Source organism: Symphalangus syndactylus, chromosome 13, assembly GCF_028878055.3.
Source record: "Symphalangus syndactylus isolate Jambi chromosome 13, NHGRI_mSymSyn1-v2.1_pri, whole genome shotgun sequence".
Taxonomy (NCBI): domain Eukaryota; kingdom Metazoa; phylum Chordata; class Mammalia; order Primates; family Hylobatidae; genus Symphalangus; species Symphalangus syndactylus.
This window is the reverse complement of record NC_072435.2, coordinates 36,279,107-36,300,498: the sequence shown is the minus strand read 5'-3', so window position 1 is coordinate 36,300,498 and position 21,392 is coordinate 36,279,107. Positions and strand designations below refer to the sequence as shown.

General features: G+C 52.1%; 1 protein-coding gene across 8 annotated transcripts in view; it reads left to right on the top strand.

Annotated features, from left to right (window-relative positions):
• Positions 1–10,243, top strand: part of DNMT1 (DNA methyltransferase 1) — a 74,145-nt gene extending 63,902 nt beyond the window's left edge. For 3 of the 8 annotated variants that reach the window (XM_063615979.1, XM_063615978.1, XM_063615980.1), the window contains 11 exons: positions 423–615; positions 1,458–1,542; positions 1,738–1,866; positions 2,323–2,605; positions 2,835–2,976; positions 4,339–4,505; positions 4,930–5,107; positions 5,647–5,851; positions 6,634–6,800; positions 7,072–7,188; positions 9,283–10,243. In XM_063615979.1, coding sequence (XP_063472049.1) covers positions 423–615; positions 1,458–1,542; positions 1,738–1,866; positions 2,323–2,605; positions 2,835–2,976; positions 4,339–4,505; positions 4,930–5,107; positions 5,647–5,851; positions 6,634–6,800; positions 7,072–7,188; positions 9,283–9,525 — 1,909 coding nt within the window. In that variant the 3' untranslated portion in view covers positions 9,526–10,243. The remainder of the gene's footprint in view (positions 1–422; positions 616–1,457; positions 1,543–1,737; positions 1,867–2,322; positions 2,606–2,834; positions 2,977–4,338; positions 4,506–4,929; positions 5,108–5,646; positions 5,852–6,633; positions 6,801–7,071; positions 7,189–9,282) is intronic. The other 5 variants (XM_055238201.2, XM_063615982.1, XM_055238199.2 and 2 more) reach the window with 3 other exon arrangements.
• Positions 10,244–21,392: the final 11,149 nt, after the last annotated feature.

Here is a 21,392-nt window from a genome sequence, read left to right as displayed (position 1 = left end):
CGGGTCCCTAACCTGGGTGATCTTTACCCTGCAGTTCCCTAACTGGAGGGTCTTTACCCTGTGGTTCCCTAAATGGGGGGAGTCTACCTTGCAGTTCCCCAGTGTGGGGAGGGGATATCTTTACCCTGCAGTTCCCTAACTGAGGGGGTCTTTACTCTGTGGTTCTCAAACTTGGGGGTCTTTACCCTGCAGTTTCCTAACTGGCGGGGGTTCCTTACCCTGTGGTTCCGTAACTGGGGAGGGGGGAGGTCTTTACTTGGTGTCTCCCTAACTGGGGGTATCTTTACCTGGTGGTTCCCTAACTGAGGGGGGGGCGGTCTTTACCCAGCAGTTCCCTGAGCACTCCAGGAACATGGTGCTGTTTAATTCAGCATAAGCTCACCACAAAGGAGAGCTCCTAACGAGGCCTCTCCTGCTCGCAGGCCTGAAAACACCCACAAGTCCACTCCGGCGAGCTACCACGCAGACATCAACCTGCTCTACTGGAGCGACGAAGAGGCTGTGGTGGACTTCAAGGCTGTGCAGGGCCGCTGCACCGTGGAGTATGGGGAGGACCTGCCCGAGTGCGTCCAGGTGTACTCCATGGGCGGCCCCAACCGCTTCTACTTCCTCGAGGTGGTGCCCCTGCTTGCTAGAGGGAAGGCTTCGGGGTCAAAGTTGGCCAGAAGGAGTCTGATGTCGGGTTATGCACAGGGCGGCTTGGCTGCAGGGTTTCAGCTTTTGTAAGAAGTGGGTGGTTGGCTGACGTGAAGCTGTTCTGCAGGAGCTTTAGGGGGCTCTGGGAAGGGTTCTCCAGAGCACAAGTTGTATGAGATTCAAGTAGTTCCGGAGTTTAACACTCCTGGTTTTTAAAAAGTATGTCATTAGAGAACCTAACATTTTAGTGTCTTGGTGCAACTGAATGTTGAGGACCATGAGGCAGCTTCCACCAGCCTGACTGGTGTCTTAGTATGAGTTGGAGAAGGTGCCCCTGCTCCTGGGTCCCTTTGGCCAGGCGCCTACGTCCAGGCCCAGCCCACATGCCTGTGCGGGTGGCCCTGGTTATGGAGAGGGCCCACGAGTCAGCTGATCAAGCTCATGACTTGTAAATTGTTGGGGCTTGGCCTTTCCGTGTTGTTATCTTAAAATGATACATCCACGTTCTCCCAGGCTTGGATGAGGATAGCCCAGTTGGACAGCAGATTCTGCATCGCACTTTTTCCTGTTCTAGCAAGAGTACTCTCAAGTGCTTGTAATAGGCATTTCAGTGTCAGCCACATCAAATGTTAGTATTAATAAAATGGATTGTTTTGAGTTTCCATTGTAGCAAAGTCAGACTACTCTTATTGGTGGCTAATTGGTCATGGCCCCACTGAGGGAGAAATTAAGTGACTATCAGATTGCCTTCTTACTAGCCTGTGTTAGAGAGGGGACTGGTGCGTTTCTCTCCCAAATGATTGCAGTTCTCTCCTTTTCAGGCCTATAATGCAAAGAGCAAAAGCTTTGAAGATCCTCCCAACCATGCCCGTAGCCCTGGAAACAAAGGGAAGGGCAAGGGAAAAGGTACGTCATTGTATGAGTTTCTTTTCAAGTTATTCTTCTGTAACTTGGAGGCTGCCTGTGAATCCCTCAGTGTAAAACCACCTCTGGGGTTACTGACTCTGGGACAGTAAGGCCGCCTGAGTTAACAAGGCGCTTGAGAGCAAGGTGGACTTGGACTCTGAGGATCGGGTTTAGCCTCTGGCCTCTCTCCCCCAGGGAAGGGCAAGCCCAAGTCCCAAGCCTGTGAACCGAGCGAGCCAGAGATGGAAATCAAGCTACCCAAGCTGCGGACCCTGGATGTGTTTTCTGGCTGCGGGGGGTTGTCGGAGGGATTCCACCAAGCAGGTGAGCGCCCGTAGGCCCCATCTCTGAATACCTGGTGAGCCCAGACCGGGCAGGTGCTACCTGAAACGCCTTCCAACCCTGGTCACCTTCCTGACTCAAGAATCTCCTTCCAAGGCCAAGCACGGTGGCACACGCCTGTAATCCCAGCACTTTGGGAGGCCGAGGTGGGTGGATCACGAGGTCAGGAGTTTGAGACCATCCTGGCCAACATGGTGAAACCCCGTCTCTAATACGAATACAAAAATTAGCTGGGCGTGGTGGTGCGTGCCTGTAGTCCCAGCTACTCGGGAGGCTGAGGTGGGAGAATCGCTTGAACCTGGGAGGCAGAGCTTGCAGTGAGCCAAGATTATACCACTGCACTCCGGCCTGGGTGACAGAGCGAGACTCCATCTCAAAAAAAAAAAAAAAAACTCCTTCTGGAGAGTTGAAAGCATGGCTTCGTGCTTGATCTGCCAGGCATCTCTGACACGCTGTGGGCCATCGAGATGTGGGACCCCGCGGCCCAGGCGTTCCGGCTGAACAACCCCGGCTCCACGGTGTTCACAGAGGACTGCAACATCCTGCTGAAGCTGGTCATGGCTGGGGAGACCACCAACTCCCGTGGCCAGCGGCTGCCCCAGAAGGGAGATGTAGAGATGCTGTGCGGCGGGCCGCCCTGCCAGGGCTTCAGCGGCATGAACCGCTTCAATTCGCGCACCTACTCCAAGTTCAAAAACTCTCTGGTGGTTTCCTTCCTCAGGTAAACGGGTAGAAGCCCCCCAGTGTTGCCAGACGGCCCGGGGCTGTGCCGCATGTCAGCAGTGGTCATTTTCGCCCTGCACGGAGGCCTCTGCCCCCCCGGAAGCTCACAGCTCAGCTCTCACCAGGGAGAGACTTTGATAACATTCGTGAGGGGCTTCCGGCACAGTGGGTCGTTTCTCCCCTCTGTCTGTGGAGGTGACTCCTGCAGTCTCTCCCGCCCCCTACAGCTACTGCGACTACTACCGGCCCCGGTTCTTCCTCCTGGAGAATGTCAGGAACTTTGTCTCCTTCAAGCGCTCCATGGTCCTGAAGCTCACCCTCCGCTGCCTGGTCCGCATGGGCTATCAGTGCACCTTCGGCGTGCTGCAGGTGGGCCCCGGGGCCGGGGTGGGCAGACGGATGTGGCCAGCAAGTGACCTGGCCAGCAGCCCAGCCGTCCCTTACTGAAAGCAGGGTTCAATGGCACAGGCCTGCCATCCAAGCGGCAGAGGCTGGCGTGGTGCTGTGTCCCATTGGCAGAGTCAGGGGAGATGCTTGCTCAGCCGGCCCCCAGCAAGTCCACCTCTAGCGTCTCTTGAGCTGTGTTCTCGAACATGCCCGGGAGGGCTGGCTACAAGGGGCTTCTTGCCATGCAGCTCCAGGCTCCTTTCCCTCGATGGGGAATGGTGAGCAGCCCACCACGGAGCACCGTGGAGCGGTTGAGTCTGCACAGGGGAGGGGAAGTGAGGTGCGCAGAGCCATGTGTAGGCGGCAGCTGTTCGATTGGTTTAAAAGACAGTTTTGCTCTGGGTAACTGCACACACAAACCCCCACAGATGGCCGAGGGTTGCACTCCAGGTGGCTGTGTCTGCAGGGACAGGGATGGACATAGTCTGTGGGGCCCAGGCCTTATCTGAAAAGCATCCCCCATCCTCTGTATCAGCTCAGCGATTGAGGGCATAATTAAAAATGAAACCGCTATCCAGATGCTAGCACAGGATGTCTGCCTAAGTGGGCAAGCACTTGGCTACCTGGTCCCCTAGCTCAGCCTCAGGGCGACTCAGGCTCACCAGGCAAGACTTGTCACAGCCACGTTCTCTGTTCTTGTGACCACAGCCATCAGGGAAGCGACAGCGTTCCTGGTCTCCAGTGTTCTCCCCGAGTGCTAAGACCTTGGGGCCCTTGCAGTGCTTTCAGAGCTGGCTGGACTTGCCCGCAGGGTTCGCTCCCACCTTCCCCAGTGGCTGCCCTCTGGGCTCAGCTGCTTTTGTTTTTTTTTTTTTTTTTGGAGACGGAGTCTCGCTCTGTCACCCAGGCTGGAGTGCAGTGGCGCGATCTCGGCTCACTGCAAGTTCTGCCTCCCAGGTTCACGCCATTCTCCTGCCTCAGCCTCTCCGAGTAGCTGGGACTACAGGCGCCCGCCACCACGCCCGGCTAATTTTTTGTATTTTTTTTAGTAGAGACGGGGTTTCACCATGGTCTCGATCTCCTGACCTCGTGATCCACCCGCCTCGGCCTCCCAAAGTGCTGGGATTACAAGCGTGAGCCACCGCGCCCGGCCAGCTGCTTTTGTTTTTTATCTGCTCCAAACTCCTCTGACCAGGAGCACGCTTGTCAGGGTAACTGGGGATTCTGCAAGTGCGCTCCGCATTGGCCAGCCACTCCTGACTCAGGCTGCTGACCCCTGGCCTGGGTCTGGCCAGTCGGGAGTGTCCCACTGATGGTGGGGGTGTCCGTCCTTCTCCCCCACAGGCCGGTCAGTACGGCGTGGCCCAGACACGGAGGCGGGCCATCATCCTGGCCGCGGCCCCTGGAGAGAAGCTCCCCCTGTTCCCAGAGCCACTGCATGTGTTTGCTCCCCGGGCCTGCCAGCTAAGTGTGGTGGTGGATGACAAGAAGTTTGTGAGCAACATAACCAGGTAGGTGGCCCCCATCGCTCCTCCACACACTGCCGAACGGGCCTCAGTAGCTCATGGGGCCCATGAGTGCTCCCTGGTGAGGCCTGGGGAGGAGAGGATGGCACGGCATCTGGCCTGCCACACGGTGCTCTGCCACATGGCGCTCTGCCACCTGTGGTCTCCAGTTCTGACGTTGCATCATCTGCTTCCCTAGTAGATAGCACATGCAGAGCGGCCAGACGCATGCTTGGCTGTGGTCGTCCACAAAGCCCACGCCATAGCCCCATCCCCACTTCCAGATGGCATCCAGGCACGCTGCCACCCATGTGACCTCGGGCAATGCTGTGACCTCTGGAGAAGGCCGTCTGAGCAGGCGGGGTGGCACCTGTGACGAGGGGACAGCTGCTGCGTGCATCCCCAGAGGTGTTGACCTCCTCTGTTGCAGGTTGAGCTCGGGTCCTTTCCGGACCATCACGGTGCGAGACACGATGTCCGACCTGCCGGAGGTGCGGAATGGAGCCTCAGCGCTGGAGATCTCCTACAATGGGGAGCCTCAGTCCTGGTTCCAGAGGCAGCTCCGGGGCACACAGTACCAGCCCATCCTCAGGGACCACATCTGTAAGGTAATGGCACCCCGACAGAGCGGCTTCTCCTCGAGGCCCAGCCCAGCAGCCCCATGGGAACAGTCAGAGCCTGCCCAAGACTCAGGGGAGACATGGAATCTGATCCCAGGCTCCTCCTCCCGAGTCCTCAGCCCTTGTGTGACCCCTGGCCTCTCTGGCATGGTCGTGGGAAGTGTCAGAGCTCCCGCAGTCCTGGACTTGATCTGGAATGGTGTCAAGCCACTGCCCACCCACCACTGCCTTCCCCCTCGCTGCCTCTCCCCACATGTTTTCCCAGGATGCCAACACCAGCCCTTTCACCATCCCCTTCCCCCACCCTAAAGGCTCAGCTTAGATTCCCACGCTCTCCCACCCCTGCGCTGCCTCAGGTCCCTGCCGTGGCCTCGAGCCAAGTGCGATATCCCTGACTGTCTCTTTCCCGATGGGCATGAGCCCCAGGGGGCTTCCTGGTCACCATGGTGTTCCCAGCACCCAGCCCACCATGGATGCTTAGATGCTGCTCACATGAGGTGACAGCTGGGCCCCCCACACTCTTTCAGGACATGAGTGCATTGGTGGCCGCCCGCATGCGGCACATCCCCTTGGCCCCTGGCTCAGACTGGCGCGATCTGCCCAACATCGAGGTGCGGCTCTCGGACGGCACCATGGCCAGGAAGCTGCGGTATACCCACCATGACAGGAAGAACGGCCGCAGCAGCTCCGGGGCCCTCCGTGGGGTCTGCTCCTGCGTGGAAGGTGGGGCCTGTATGTTGTGGTTCCTGGTGGGCTGAGGGGAAGGAAGGCAGAGCCCTGGGCCTTTGGCCCGTGAACCTGGAGGCCAGGGCAGGGCACAGACACACCAAGCCTGGGTGTCCCAGAGAAGGTAGCTGCTGACCATGTTAAGTAGTAAAAGCAGGCTGGGTTCGTGGCCCACACCTATAATCCCAGCACTTTGGGAAGCCAAGGCGGGAGGATCGCTTGAGCCTGGGAGGTTGAGGAGGCTACAGTGAGCTGTGATTATGCCATTGCACTCCAGCCTGGGAGACAGAGTAAGACCCTGTCTCTAAAAAGAAAAACAATAAATAATAAAAGCAGGTCAGGCACGGTGGCTCACCCCTGTAATCCCAGCACTTTGGGAGGCGGAGGCAGGCAGATCACTTGAAATCAGGAGCTCGAGATCAGCCTGGCCAACGGTGAAACCCCATCCCTATTAAAACTACAAAAATTAGCTGGGCGTGGTGTCACACGCCTATAATCCCAGCTATTTGGGAGGCTGAGGCAGGAGAATCACTTGAACCCCATAGGCAGAGGTTGCAGTGAGCCAAGATCATGCCATTGCACTTCAGCCTGGGCAACAGAGTGAGACATATAGTAATAATAATAAAAACAGTGCCCAGAGAACGAGGATTGTTGGCTGCTCCACCCCAAGGGGCCCCTTGCACAGGAGGTGCCATCTCTGCCTCCCAAAGCTCTAAGAGCCACTGTCCTCCGTCCCAAGCCTATACCCCATCCCATAACTGCAGCCTCATCACTGTCCTGTCTTCCAGCTGGCAAAGCCTGCGACCCCGCAGCCAGGCAGTTCAACACCCTCATCCCCTGGTGCCTGCCCCACACCGGGAACCGGCACAACCACTGGGCTGGCCTCTATGGAAGGCTCGAGTGGGACGGCTTCTTCAGCACAACCGTCACCAACCCCGAGCCCATGGGCAAGCAGGTAGGTGGGGAGGGGGCATCCAAGGGCCTGGGTCAGGCCCTGTACTTGGAGGCCTAACTGGGCTCCCCTAACTTGGGCTTAGCTAAGTGGGGGACAGCACCCCAGGACCCCAGGCACCTGGCCTCTGCCTCCTGCCCCTCCGTGTCCATGGGACAGGCTAATAGGCCAAGGCCATGGCCGGACGCTGCCACGGTGCCATTTCCCTCCCTGTCCCCCACGGTGACCCGGCCTGGGTGCTACTGCCCTTGCCCACCGCGCCTCTTGCCCCCAGGGCCGCGTGCTCCACCCAGAGCAGCACCGCGTGGTGAGCGTGCGGGAGTGTGCCCGCTCCCAGGGCTTCCCCGACACCTACCGGCTCTTCGGCAACATCCTGGACAAGCACCGGCAGGTCAGTGGGGCGGTGCCCGCTGGGTCTGGACAGGAAGGAGGCTTCTGTGCCTGTCACCAGGTGGGGCTGGGGCCAGCGCAGTCACTTCCGGAGGACACCTGCTGGCTGCCGGGTAGCCCCAGCACTCTCAGTGGGAAGACTGCCCACAGGAGGGACAGGGCTGAGACATCCGAGTCAGGCTGCGTCCCTATGCTGGTTCCTTACTGTTTGTTTTTGAGGCAGAGATTGAGCCAGAAGGACAATCCATCACACTAAAGGAGCAGGTTAAAACCCATGGTGGAGGCCGGGCGCGGTGGCTCACGCTTGTAATCCCAGCACTTTGGGAGGCCGAAGCGGGTGGATCACGAGGTCAGGAGATCGAGACCACGGTGAAACCCCGTCTCTACTAAAAATACAAAAAAATTAGCCGGGCGTGGTGGCAGGCGCCTGTAGTCCCAGCTACTCGGAGGCTGAGGCAGGAGAATGGCGTGAACCCGGGAGGTGGAGCTTGCAGTGAGCTGAGATTGCGCCACTGCACTCCAGCCTGGGTGACAGAGCAAGACTCTGTCTCAAAAAAAAAAAAAAAAAAAACCCATGGTGGCAACAGCTCGCTCGCTGTAGGTTCAAATGAACTAGCACCTTAATTCCTACCTGCTTCTCAGGTGTCAGGCTGGCTTAACGAGTTAGTCTATGAGTTAGTTAAGTGTATTTTCATCAACATAGGGCACGCGCATTGCTTAAAAACCAGTGTCCAGGGTTCTTGTGAAAACCACGTTTCGCCCCTCCCCGTGAATCTGGTTCTCGGGAAGCAGCCACTCTCTCTGTTTTGTTTGTTTGTTTGTTTGTTTTTTGAGATGGAACTTTGTTCTTTCGCCCAGGCTGGAGTGAAATGGCGTGATCTCAGCTCACCACAACCTCCATCCCACTGGTTTTAAGTGATTCTCCTGCCTCAGCCTCTTGAGTAGCTGGGATTACAGTCGTGTGCTACCATACCCGGCTAATTTTTGTATTTTATTTTTATTTTTATTTTTATTTTTATTTTTTTATTTTATTTTTTTTTTTTTGAGATGGAGTCTCGCTGTGTCGCCCAGGCTGGAGTGCAGTGGCGCAATCTCGGCTCACTGCAAGCTCCGCCTCCCGGGTTCATGCCATTCTCCTGCCTCAGCCTCTCCGAGTAGCTGGGACTACAGGCGCCCGCCACTAGGCCCGGCTAATTTTTTTGTATTTTTAGTGGAGACGGGGTTTCACCGTGGTCTCGATCTCCTGACCTCGTGATCCGCCCGCCTCGTCCTCCCAAAGTGCTGGGATTACAAGCGTGAGCCACCGCGCCCGGCCTAATTTTTGTATTTTTAGTAGAGACAGGGTTTCACCATGTTGGCCAGGCTGGTCCCGAACTCTTGACCTCAGGTGATCTGCCTGCCTCGGCCTCCCACAGTGCTGGGATTATAGGCATGAGCCACTGCGCTGGCCAGGGAAGCAGCCACTCTTAGCTGGGAGTGAAACGTGTCTAGGTGGCCCATTTGTCTTTTTTTTTTTTTTTTTCTGAGACAGAGTCTCACTCTGTCGCCTAGGCTGGAGTGCAGTGACATGATCTCTGCCCACTGCAACCTCCACCTCCAGGGTTCAAGCGAGTCTCCTGCCTCACCCTCCTGAGTAGCTGGGATTACAGGCATGTGCCACCATGCCCAGCTAATTAGTTTTTGTACTTTTAGTAGAGATGGGGTTTCACCATGTTGGCCAGGCTGGTCATGAACTCCTGGCCTCAACTAATCCACCTAATCCCAAAGCTAATCCACTCAACTAATCCCAAAGCGCTGGGATTACAGGTGTGAGCCACTGCTCCCAGCCCCACGTGTCTTTGTCTCAAGTCTTTCTGAAGCTCTTCAAAGGCCCAGTGACTTGTGGCTGTGGGGTGGGATGATGGGCCAGTTGGATGGTCCGAGGACCTTGTGCTGGAAGGGATTATTTGGGCCCACGTGAGCAGGACCAGAACCCTTCCCCAAGGGGCGCAATGCCCAGGTTGTCCTCCATCTGAGCAGGGGCTGGCAGTACACCTGCCCCCGGGCCTCGGGCCTGGGCGTCCACATCAGGCATTGCCCTTCTCCCCTCCCGCAGGTGGGCAACGCCGTGCCGCCGCCCCTGGCCAAAGCCATTGGCTTGGAGATCAAGCTCTGTATGTTGGCCAAAGCCCGAGAGAGTGCCTCAGGTATGGTGGGGTGGGCCGGGCTTCCTCTGGGGCCTGACTGCCCTCTGGGGGTACATGCGGGGGCAGTTGCCGGCCACCGCTCTGGGCTCTGGGACTCAGGTGGGTCACCTACCCACCTTCGTGGCCCCATCTTTCTCAAGGGGCTGCTGTGAGGATTGAGTGAGTTGCACGTGTCGAGTGCTTAGAGCAGGCGTGCTGCACACATCAGGGCTTTGGTCAGATTGGCTGCTGGGCTGGCCCTGGGGCCATTTCCCTCACTCCTGCTCGGTGAATCTGGCTCAGCAGGCACCTGCCTCAGCTGCTCACTTGAGCCTCTGGGTCTAGAACCCTCTGGGGACCATTTGAGGAGTGTTCAGTCTCCGTGAACATTCCCTTAGCACTCTGCCGCTTATTGGGTGAGCTGTTACATCAGTACGTTAACGTTTCCTGATGGTCCATGTCTGTTACTTGCCTGTCATGTGGTGTGACACTGGGCGTGTTCCCCAAAGTGACTTTTTCTTTTATTTCCCTTCAGCTAAAATAAAGGAGGAGGAAGCTGCTAAGGACTAGTTCTGCCCTCCTGTCACCCCTGTTTCTGGCACCAGGAATCCCCAACATGCACTGATGTTGTGTTTTTAACATGTCAATCTGTCCGTTCACATGTGTGGTACATGGTGTTTGTGGCCTTGGCTGACATGAAGCTGTTGTGTGAGGTTCACTTATCAACTAATGATTTAGTGATCAAATTGTGCAGTACTTTGTGCATTCTGGATTTTAAAAGTTTTTTATTATGCATTATATCAAATCTACCACTGTATGAGTGGAAATTAAGACTTTATGTAGTTTTTATATGTTGTAATATTTCTTCAAATAAATCTCTCCTATAAACCACCCTGGATGGGGACTCGTGATTTGCATGGGACTTCTGGCTGAGGCCAGACAGGAACAAGCTCTTCCATGCTAAAGGTGACCCACGTGGAGTTCGAAGCTAGCACATGTTTGAAGCTAGACACTCCGTGTGTCTGTGTTTGTTCAGAACTGAGTCACGTGAGTTGATCCCCATGACATGCAAATGGAACTTGCTAGTGTAGCTTCCAGGAAAGCCTTTTAAAGGAAGTCTTGGCTGGCCTTCCCCATGTGGTAGCCCTTCTTTGGCCTGGAGTGGGCTGCGATGCTTGGCAGCAGAGAGCAGCCATCCTGTGACCATGAGGCAGAGCTCTGTGCTGCGACTGGTCGAATAAGGAGAGAGAAGTCACCACTGAGCTGCCCTTGGAGCCCTGGCTGCCCCATCCCCAAGCAAAACCTCTTCTTTAGTTGGGTTTTTTTTTCTTTCCAAAGATTTTTTTTTTTTTGAGATGGAGTCTTGCTCTGTTGCTCAGGCTGTAGTGCAGTGGGGCAGTCTCTGCCTCCTGGGTTCAAGAAATTCTCCTGCCTCAGCCTCCCAAGTAGCTGGGAATGTAGGCGCCCATCACCACATCCAGCTAATTTTTGTATTTTTAGTAGAGATGATGTTTTGCCATGCTGGCCAGGCTGCTCTTGAAATCCTGACATGATCCGCCCACCTGGGCCTCCCAAAGTGCTGGGTTACAGGGTGTGACCCACTGCACCCAGCCTCCCATTAGCTTTTTTTTTTTTTTTTTTTTTTTTTTTTTTTTTTTTTTTTTTTGAGACAGTTTCGTTCTTGTTGCCCAAGCTAGAGTGCAGTGGCACGATCTCTGCTCACTGCAACCTCCGCCTCCCAGGTTCAAGTGATTCTTCTGCCTCAGCCTCCCAAGTAGCTGGGATTACAGGCATGCACCATCACACCCGACTAATTTTGTATTTTTAGTAGAGATGGGGTTTCTCCATGTTGGTCAGGGTGGTCCCAAACTCCCGACCTCAGGTGATCCACCTGCCTCGGCCTCCCAAAGTGCTGGGATTATAGGTGTGAGCCACCGTGCCTGGTCAGCATTTTTTAATAGTGACATAACACTTCTGGGTGTCCAGTGGCCACTGGATGTACCCTTTCTCTGTGGTGGCCACATGACTGTCTTTGCTGGGAGCTCCCTGGGCATTTGGGACGACTGCCCCTGCTCAGTCATCCTGGCTTATCATGTCTGTGCCATACAGAGACCTCCCATTTTTAGGAAGTCAATTTATATTTGTCACTCTTAGTTTTTTGTAGCCTGCTCATTTTTGAGATGGATTCTCACTCTGTCGCCCAGGCTGGAGTGCAGTGGCGCGATCTTGGCTCACCACAACCTCCGCCTCCCGGGTTTAAGCAATTCTCCTGCCTCAGCCTCCCAAATAGCGGGGATTGAGTAGCTGGGATTACAGGCACCTGCCACCACATCTGGCTAATTTTTGTTAATTTAGTAGAGACAGGGTTTTGCCATGTTGGCCAGGATGGTCTCTAACTCCTGACCTCAAGTGATCCTTCCGCCTTGGCCTCCCAAACTGCTGGCATTACAAGCATGAGCCACCATGCCCGGCCTTTGTAGCCTATTTAGAAACGCCTTCCCTCCCCCCACCAAGAGACCTTAAACATATATCTTCCACATTTCTGACATTCCCATTTTAACACATGAATCACTTTTGTAAGGACTAAAAATGGGGATCTCAGCTTATTTTTTGAATAAGACTGATAGCAAATGCACACAGCAAAGTACAACAGCTCAGCTTGACATATGGTAAAGTTCCCCCATCTGAGATTTTTTTTTAAATATACTTTCTGCTGCTATTTTAAGCTAAAAAATTCATTTTAAAGTATATAATGAGTATAATGAGTTTTCTTTTTCTGGATTCCGAGGCACCTTGATCAAGACAACTGAATCTTTGTACTAATGCATAGTGTGACCTTGTGAGAAAACAATTGCCCATGTACCTATTATCTTTTTTTATTTTCTATTTTTTTGAGACAGGAGTCTGTCACCCAGGCTGGAGTGCAGTGGCCTGATCTCGGCTCATGGCAGCCTCCACCTCCTGGGTTCAAGTGATCCCCTGCCTCCGTGTAACTGGGACTACGGGAGTGTACCATCATATGTGGCTAATTCTTGTTTTTTTTTGTTTGCTTGTTTTTTGAGATGGAGTTTCACTCTTGTTGCCCAGGCTGGAGTGCAGTGGCTCAATCTCGGCTCACTGCAGCCTCTACCTCCCAGGTTCAAGGGATCCTCCTGCCCCAGCCTCCCAAGTAGCTGGGATTACAGGCGTGTGCCCGGCGAATTTTTGTATTTTTGGTAGAGACGGAGTTTCACCATGTTGCCCAGGCTGTTCTCGAGCTCCTGACCTCAAGTGATCAGCCCACCTCAGCCTCCCAAAGTGTTGGGATTACAGGCGTGAGCCACCACACCAGGCCTAATTTTTACTTTTGTAGAGATGCAGTCTCACTATATTGCCCAGGCTGGTCTCAAACTCCTGGCCTCAAGCGATCCTCCCGCTTGGCCTCCTAAAGTGCTACAGTATGTGCCACCATACCCAGCCAATAGTGTCAATTTTTTTTTTTTATGAGATGGAGTTGTGGTCTTGTTGCCCAGGCTGGAGTGCAATGGCATGATCTTGGCTCACTGCAACCTCTGCCTCCTGAGTTCAGGCGATTCTTCTGCCTCAGCCTTCCGAGTAGCTGAGATTACAGGCGCCTACCACCATGCCCAGCTAATTTTAGTAGAGACAGGGTTTCACCATGTTGGCCAGGCTGATCTCGAACTCCCGAAAACAGGTGATCCACCCACCTTGGCCTCCAGAAGTGCTGGGATTACAGGCGTGAGCCACCGTGCCTGGTGATAGTGTCTATTAAGACTGCCTTTACAAAACTTAGTGGGACATGGTGGCACGTGCCTGTAGTCCCAGCTACTCAGGAGCATGAAGTGGGAGAATCGCTTGAGCCCAGGAGGTGGAGGTTGCAGTAGCAATCTCGGCTCACTGCAACCGAGATTGTGCCACTGCACTCCAGCCTGGGTAACACAGCGAGACCCTGTCTCAAAAATAAACTGCTCTGGGTCGGGCACGGTGGCTCACGCCTGTAATTGCAGCACTTTGGGAGGCCCAGGCAGGTGGATCACCTGAGGTCAGGAGTTTAAGACCACTCTGGCCAACAGGGTGAAACCCCATCTCTAGTATAAATACAAAAATCAGCCAGGCGTGGTGGTACATGCCTGTAATCCCAGCTACTCAGGAGATTGAGGCAGAATTGCTTAAACCTGGGAGGCGGCAGCTGCAGTGAGCCACGATCACGCCACCACACTCCAGCCTGGGCAACAAAGCGAGACTGTCTCGGGAAAAAAAAAAAAAAAAACTGTCTTGCACCTCGAAGGTTGTCTTACCTAGGAATCTCTCTTGTTCCTCTATTTTTGAAAATTGGGGTAGAATATGAAATATGCAAGTCCTAAATGTTCAGCTTAAATTTCGAGAAGTGAATATAGCACTGTAGCCTACATCCTTATCAAGATAGAGAATGTCTCTGTCACCTCAGGTCACCTCGTGCCTCTTCCCACTTGATCTCCCCCTTCCCGGTCCCTGGGCAGCCTCCCATCCAGTTTTCTCTCCATAGATGACATTTGCCTGTTCAGGCCAGCATGGGCTCTTGTGTTTGGGATCTTTCAGCATAAATGCCTTTGGGATTCATCCATGCCATTAATACGTGTATCAGTTTTGTCCTTTTTAAAAATATATGTATATATTTTTAGAGGCAGGATCTTGCTCTGTTGCCCAGGCTGGAGTGCAGCGATGTTCTACTGCAGCCTTGATCTCCTGGGCTCAAGTGATCCTCCTGCCTCAGCCTCCTGAGTAGCTGGAACTACAGGTGCATGCCACCATGCCCAGCTAAGTTTTACATTTTTTTTTGTGCAGATGGGGTCTCACTGTGTTGCTCAGGGTGGTCTCAAACTCCTGGCCTCACATGATCCTCCCACCTCAGCTTCTGCAGTAGCTGGGACCACAGGCATGTGCTGCCATACCCAGCTAATTATTATTTTTATTTTTATTTATTTTTGAGACAGAATCTCACTCTGTCACCAGGCTGGAGTGCGGTGGTGTGATCTCGGCTCACTGCAACATCTGCCTCCCGGGTTCAAGCTATTCTCATGCCTCAGTCTCCCGAGTAGCTGGGATTACAGGCCTGGCTAATTTCTATGTTTTTAGTAGAGATGGGGTTTCGCCATGTTGGCCAGGCTGGTCTCAGACTCCTGGGCTCAAGCGATCTGCCTGCCTCAGCCTCCCAAAGTGCTGAGATTACAGACATGAGCTACCACGCCTGGCAGCTGATTTTTATATTTTTTGTAGACAGGGTCTCGCTTTGTTGCCCAGGCTGGTCTCAGACTCCTGGGCTCAAGCGATCTGCCTGCCTTGGCATCCCCAAATGCTGGGATTATAGGCATGAACCACTGCACATGGACAAGAATATAATATATTAACTATACTCACTATGTTATACAATAAATCTCTTAGAATGCCTTTATTTGAACTTTTTTTCTTTATATTGTTTGGAAACAACTACAGTCTCAAGAGCAGTACATTGAATTGTGATGCAGGTCAGCCCTTTTTATCCAAGGGTTCCACCTCTGGCATTCAACCAACCATGAATTTAAAAATATTCAGAAAAAGTCCACAAAGTTCCAAAAAGCAAAACTTGAATTTGCCACTTACCAAGTACTATGTGGAATCCATGAGAATAAAGCAATGTGTAGACATTATGTCAGGTATTACAAATAACCCAGAGATGACATAAAGTACACAGGAGAGGCCGGGCGCGGTGGCTCACACCTGTAATCCCAACACTTTGGGAGGCCAAGGTAGGAGGAACACTTGAGGCCAGGAGTTCAAGACCAGCCTGGCCAACATGGTGAAATGCCCTCTCTACAAAAAATACAAAAATTTGCTGAGCATGGTGGCACACACCTGTAGTCCCGCTACTCCAGAGGCTGAGATGGGCGGATCACTTGAGCCCAGCAGGTGGAGGTTGCATTGAGCCGAGATTGCGCTAGCCTGGGTGACAAAGCAAGACTCTGTCAAAAAGTAATGTACACAGGAGAATATGTGTAGTGTATATGCAAATACTATGCCATTTTATTTTATTTTATTTTATATTTTATATTTGAGACAGAGTCTCACTCTGTTGCCCAGGCTGGAGTGCAGTAGCACAATCTCAGCTCACTGCAACCTCTGCTTCCCGGGTTCAAGCGATTCTCCTGCCTCAGCCTCCCAAGTAACTGAGATTATAGGCATGCGCCACCACACCCGGCTAATTTTTTTGTATCTTTAGTAGAGATGGGGTTTCACCATGTTGGTCAAGCCGGTCTTGAACTCCTGACCTCAAATGATCCACCCACCTCAGCCTCCCAAAGTGCTGGAACTACAGGTGTGAGCCACCACGCCCGGCCTATGCCATTTTATATTAGGGATTTGAGCACATTCTGATTTTGGTACCACATGGGGTCCTAGAACCAATCCCCTGGGGATACTGAGGGATGGCTGGACATAGATTTGTATACACATGTGTATCCATATCTAGGCTACTTTTCTAGGAGTTGAATGACTGGGTTGAAACTTCAGAACTGGCACATCCGCTAAAAATCAAGCAGGTGTTTTATAGGGATTTCATTAACTTTGCAGACTTCTGGAAGAATTGACATGTTAATGACAAGCCTTCCTTACTAAGAACAGAGTTTGTCCTGTTTGTTCAGGAATTCCTTTGTGTCCACAGCTTTTCATCCAGATCTTATAGACTTCATCACTTGATCCCTAAGTATTTAGTCCCTTCATTACTAATATAAATGGGATGTTTTCTTGATTTCTAAACTGTGGTCCTTTGCCTACGGAGAGATGCTTCATTTGTATTGGCTGTGATTTTGTAAACTGTGTTTTTTGAACCTAACCAACTTGTTGAATTCCTTTTTTTTTTGGTAATGGAGTCTCGCTCTGTCACCCAAGCTGCAGTGCAGTGGCACGATCTCTGCTCACTGCAACCTCCATCTTCGAGTTCAAGGGATTCTCCTGCTTCAGCCTCCTGAGTAGCTGGGATTACAGGCATGGGCCATCAAGCCCAGCTAATGTTTGTATTTTTAGTAGAGATGGGGTTTCACCATGTTGGCCAGGCTGGTCTCGAACTCCTGACCTCGGGTGATCCGCCTGCCTCAGTCTCCCAAAGTGCTAGGATTACAGGTGTGAGCCACTGCACCTGGCCTGAATTTCTTTGTTTTTAATCCCACTTTTTCAGTGGTCACAGTTTCAGGTATACGATCCTTCACCAAGAACAACAACTTGAGGATGTACTTTGGTGTAAGAATTAGAAACCATTGTCTTTTCTTTTTAGAGACAGGGTCTTCTTCTTTCACCCAGACTGGACTGCAGTAATGCAATCATAGCTCACTGCAGCCTCGAACTCCTTCGCTCCAGAGATCCTCCCACCTGTCTCTGGAGTAGCTGGGACTACCGGTATGTACCACCACGCCTAACTAATTTTTATTTTTATTTTTAGTAAAGATGAGTTCTTGCTATGTTGCCCAGGCTGGTCTCAAACTCCTGGGCTCCAATGATCGTCCCTCCTCATCCTCCCAAAGTGCTGGGATTACAGGTGTAAGCCACTGTGCCTGGCTTCTTTTCTTTTTCCTTTTAATGTATTTTTATTTTTTGTAAAGATGGCGTCTCACTGGGTTGCCCAGGCTGGTCTCCAGTGATTTCAATTCTTTTAAGTATAAAGCAGATGTGGAAGCGCTGGGTCATTTAGTAGTTCTATTTTTAATTTTTTGAGGAACCACCATACCATAGTTCATAGTGGAAGGCTGTTTTTTTATTGAAATAAACATGTAAGGCTGAGGTGCCTGTCTACTTCCCTAGAAAAACCACAATAAGGACATTGCCATGTCTCCTTTCTGCCCATTTTTTGACTGTTACCACATCTGCATGTCCATCAATTTAGTATTTCCTTCTTTTTATTTCTATTTACTTTTTTTTTTTTTTTTGAGATGGAGTCTCTGTCGCCCAGGCTGGAGTGCAGTGGCACAATCTTGGTTCACTGCAACCTCCGCCTCCTGGGTTCAAGTGTTTCTCCTGCCTCAGCCTCCTTAGTAGCTGGGATTACAGGCATCCACCGCACCCAGCTGTTTTTTTTGTTTTTTGTTTTTTTGTTTTTTTTGAAACAGTTACCTTCTTGTTGCCCAGGCTGGACTGCAATGGCAGGATCTCGGCTCACTGCAACCTCCGCCTCCCGGGTTCAAGCGATTCTCCTGCCTCAGCCTCCTGAGTGGCTGGGATTACAGGCATGCGCCACCACGCCCAGCTAATTTTGTATTTTTAGGAGAGACAGGGATTCTCCATGTTGGTCAGGCTGGTCTCGAACTCCCAACCTCAGGTGATCCACCTGCCTTGGCCTCCCAAAGTGCTGGGATTACAGGTGTGAGCCACCATGCCTGGCCACAGCCAGCTGATTTTTGTATTTTTAGTAGAGATGGGGTTTCATCATGTTGGCCAGGCTCGTCTTGAACTCCTGACCTCAAGTGATCCTCCCACCTCGGCCTCCCAAAGTGCTGGGATTACAGGTGTGAGCCACCGCACGTGGCCTATTTTTATTTTTTTTTTAGAAAGTCTTGGCCAGGTGCAGCAGCTCACGCCTATAATCCCAGCACTTTGGGAGGCCAAGCCAGGCAAATCACCTGAGTTTGGAGTTCAAGACTAGCCTGGCCAACATGGAGAAACCCCGTCTCTACTAAAAATACAAAATTAGCCGGGCGTGGTGGCGCATGCCTTGTAATTCCAGCTACTAGGGAAGCTGAGGCAGAAGAATCGCTTGAACCCGGGAGGTGGAGGTTGCGGTGAGCTGAGATCGTGCCATTGCACTCCAGCCTAGGCAACAAGAGCAAAACTCCATCTCAAAAAAAAAAAAAAAAAAAAAAGGAGTCTCGCTCCATCGCCCAGGCTGGAGTGGAGTGCAGTGGCGCAGTATCGGTTCACAGCAACCTCCGCCTCCTGGATTCAAGGGATTGTCATGCCTCAGCCTCCCAAGCAGCTGGGATTACAGATCCCTGCCACCACACCTGGCTAATTTTTGTATTTTTAGTAGACACGGGGGTTTCGCTATGTTGGCCAGGCTGGTCTCGAACTCCTGACCTCAGGGGATCCGCCTGCCTCGGCCTCCCAATGTGCTGGGATTACAGACGTGATCCACTGTGCCCGGCAGAAATAGGACCTTTAGAGAGAAAATTAAACCCAGGTGTGGTGGCTCATGCCTGTAATCCCAGCACGTTGGGAGGCCGTGGCAGGCAGACCACTTGAGATCAGAAGTTCGAGACCAGCCTGGCCAACTTGGTGAAACCCTGTCTCTACTAGAAATACAAAAATTAGCCGGGTGTGGTGGCACACGCCTGTAGACCCAGCTACTCGGCAGGCTGAGGCAGGAGAATCACTGGAACCCAGGAGGCGGAGGTTGTCATTAGCTGAGATTGCACCACTGCACTCCAGCCTGGACTACAGAGTGAGACTTCACCTTAAAAAAAATAATTGGCCAGGCGCAGTGGCTCACGCTTGTAATCTCAGCACTTTGGGAGGCCGAGGTGGGCGGATCACGAGGTCAGATCGAGACCACGGTGAAACCCCGTCTCTACTAAAAATATGGAAAAATTAGCTGGGCGTGGTGGCGGGCGCCTGTAGTCCCAGCTACTCAGAGAGGCTGAGGCAGGAGAATGGCGTGAACCTGGGAGGCGGAGCTTGCAGTGAGCCGAGATTGCGCCACTGCACTCCAGCCTGGGTGACAGAGCGAGACTCCGTCTCAAAAAAAAAAAAAAAAAAAAAAAATTAAAAAAAAAATTAAGTCTAAATGAGGTCATTAGGGTGGGCCCTAATCCAATATGACTGATGTCCTTAGAAGAAGAGTTTGGGACATAGGCACACACAGAGGAGGCCACGTGAGGACAGAGGGAGGAGGTGCCCCCACCTCAGAAGAAACCAACCCTGCCGAGACTGTGATCTTGGACTTCCAGCCTCCAGAACTGAGAAAATAAATGTGTGCTGTTTAAGCCCCCTAGTCTGTGATATTTTGTTGTGGCAATGTGAGAGAAAGTAACTAATGTTAAGCTGGGTTTGCTCAATTCTGTTTTCCAGCGTAATTTCACAAAGCCCCTGACTCTGAGACACGTCTGCGCAGCTCTACAGAACGAGGCTTTGAAGACAAAACAGGATAGAGCACAGGGCACCCCATGTCTCTTGCCCGAGTCACTATATTCCTTAAATGAGTCTGGGCATGGTGGTTCATGCCTGTGATCCCAGCATTTTGGGAGACCAGGGCAAGAGCATCACCTTAGCCTGGGGAGGTTGAGGCTGCAGTGAGCTGTGATTGTGCCACTGCACAGCCTGGGTGACAGAGCAAGACCCTGTCTGAAAAAAAAAAAAAAAAAAGGTGTGCCGGGCGCGGTGGCTCATGCCTGTAATCCCAGCACTTTGGGAGGCCCAGGCAGGCGGATCACCTAAGGTCGGGAGTTCGAGACTACCCTGACCAATATGGAGAAACCCCATCTCTACTAAAAATACAAAATTAGCCAGGCGTGGTGGCGTGCATGCCTGTAATCCCAACTACTCAGGAGGCTGAGGCGGGAGAATCGCTTGAACCCAGGAGGCAGAGGTTGCAGTTGCAGTGAGCTGAGATCGCACCACTGCACTCCAGCCTGGGCAACAGAGCAAGACTCCGTCTCAAAAAAAAAAAAAAAAAAAAAAGGACCTGGGCCGGGCACGGTGGGTCATGCCTGTAATCCCAGCACTTTGGGAGGCCAAGGCGGGCGGATCACAAGGTCAGGAGATCAAGACCATCCTGGCTAACAAGGTGAAACCCCGTCTCTACTAAACATACAAAAATTAGCTGGGCATGGTGGGGGCGCCTGTAGTCCCAGCTACTCAGGAGGCTGAGGCAGGAGAATGGCGTGAACCTGGGAGGCGGAGCTTGCAGTGAGCCGAGATTGTGCCACTGCCCCTCCAGCCTGGGCAACAGAGCGAGACTCCATCTCAAAAAAAAAAAAAAAAAAAGGACCCGGTTCAAACCTTTTCCTACACATAAAATAACATCTAATGGGGTTAGGGTATTACGCTTCTGTAATCTATAACCAGATGTACTCTTGCACCCAAACCTTGATGTGGCCCACACCTGTGTAATCCCAGCACTTGGCTCACTGCAGCCTCCACCTCCTGGGCTCCAGCGATTCTCCTGCCTCAGCCTCCTGAGTAACTGGGGTTATAGACACACACCATCATGCTCAGGTAATTTTTGTATTTTTAATAGAGATGGGTTTTCACCATGTTTGCCAGGCTGGTCTTGAACTCCTGACCTCAGGTCATCTGCCCGCCTTGGCCTCCCAAAGTGCTGGGATTACAGATATGAGCCACTGTGCTAGCCTCTTTCTTTTTTAGAGACAGGGTTTTTGCTCTGTCACCCAGGCCAGAGTGTAATGGCACAATCATAGCTCACTGCAGCCTTGACCTCCTGGGCTCAAGCAATCCTCCTACCTCAGCCTCCCAGGTAGCTGGGACTACAGGCGTGCATTACCACACCCAGCAATTTTTTGTGTGTAGTGATGGGGTCTCAGTGATGTTGCCTAGTCTGTCTTGAACTCTTGGGCTCAAGAAATCTTTCTGCCTTGGCCTCCCAAAGTGCTGGGATTATAGGCACGAACCACAGTGCCCAGCCAAGAAATATATTTATATGTTACATCTCACATATATTACATAAATGCATATTATATATTAATACATGTCCAAAAATAATCTTTCCTTTCTTGGTGCCTTCTTTCCAAAGCATTCCTCATTAACAGGTTCTGATTCTTTTCAGGAAATGATTTGCATATATCTGCATATCTATGTGCTATTAAAGATTTACACAAATTGGTTCCTATAATATATGCCATTTTATATATCGCTTCCTCTTTTTTTTTTTTTTTTGAGATGGAGTCTTGCTCTGTCGCCCAGGCTGCAGTGCAGTGGCGATTCTCCTGCCTCAGCCTCCCAAGTAGCTGGGATTACAGACGCCCACCACCATGGTCAGATTTTTTTTTTTTTTGTATTTTTAGTAGAGACGGCATCTCACCAC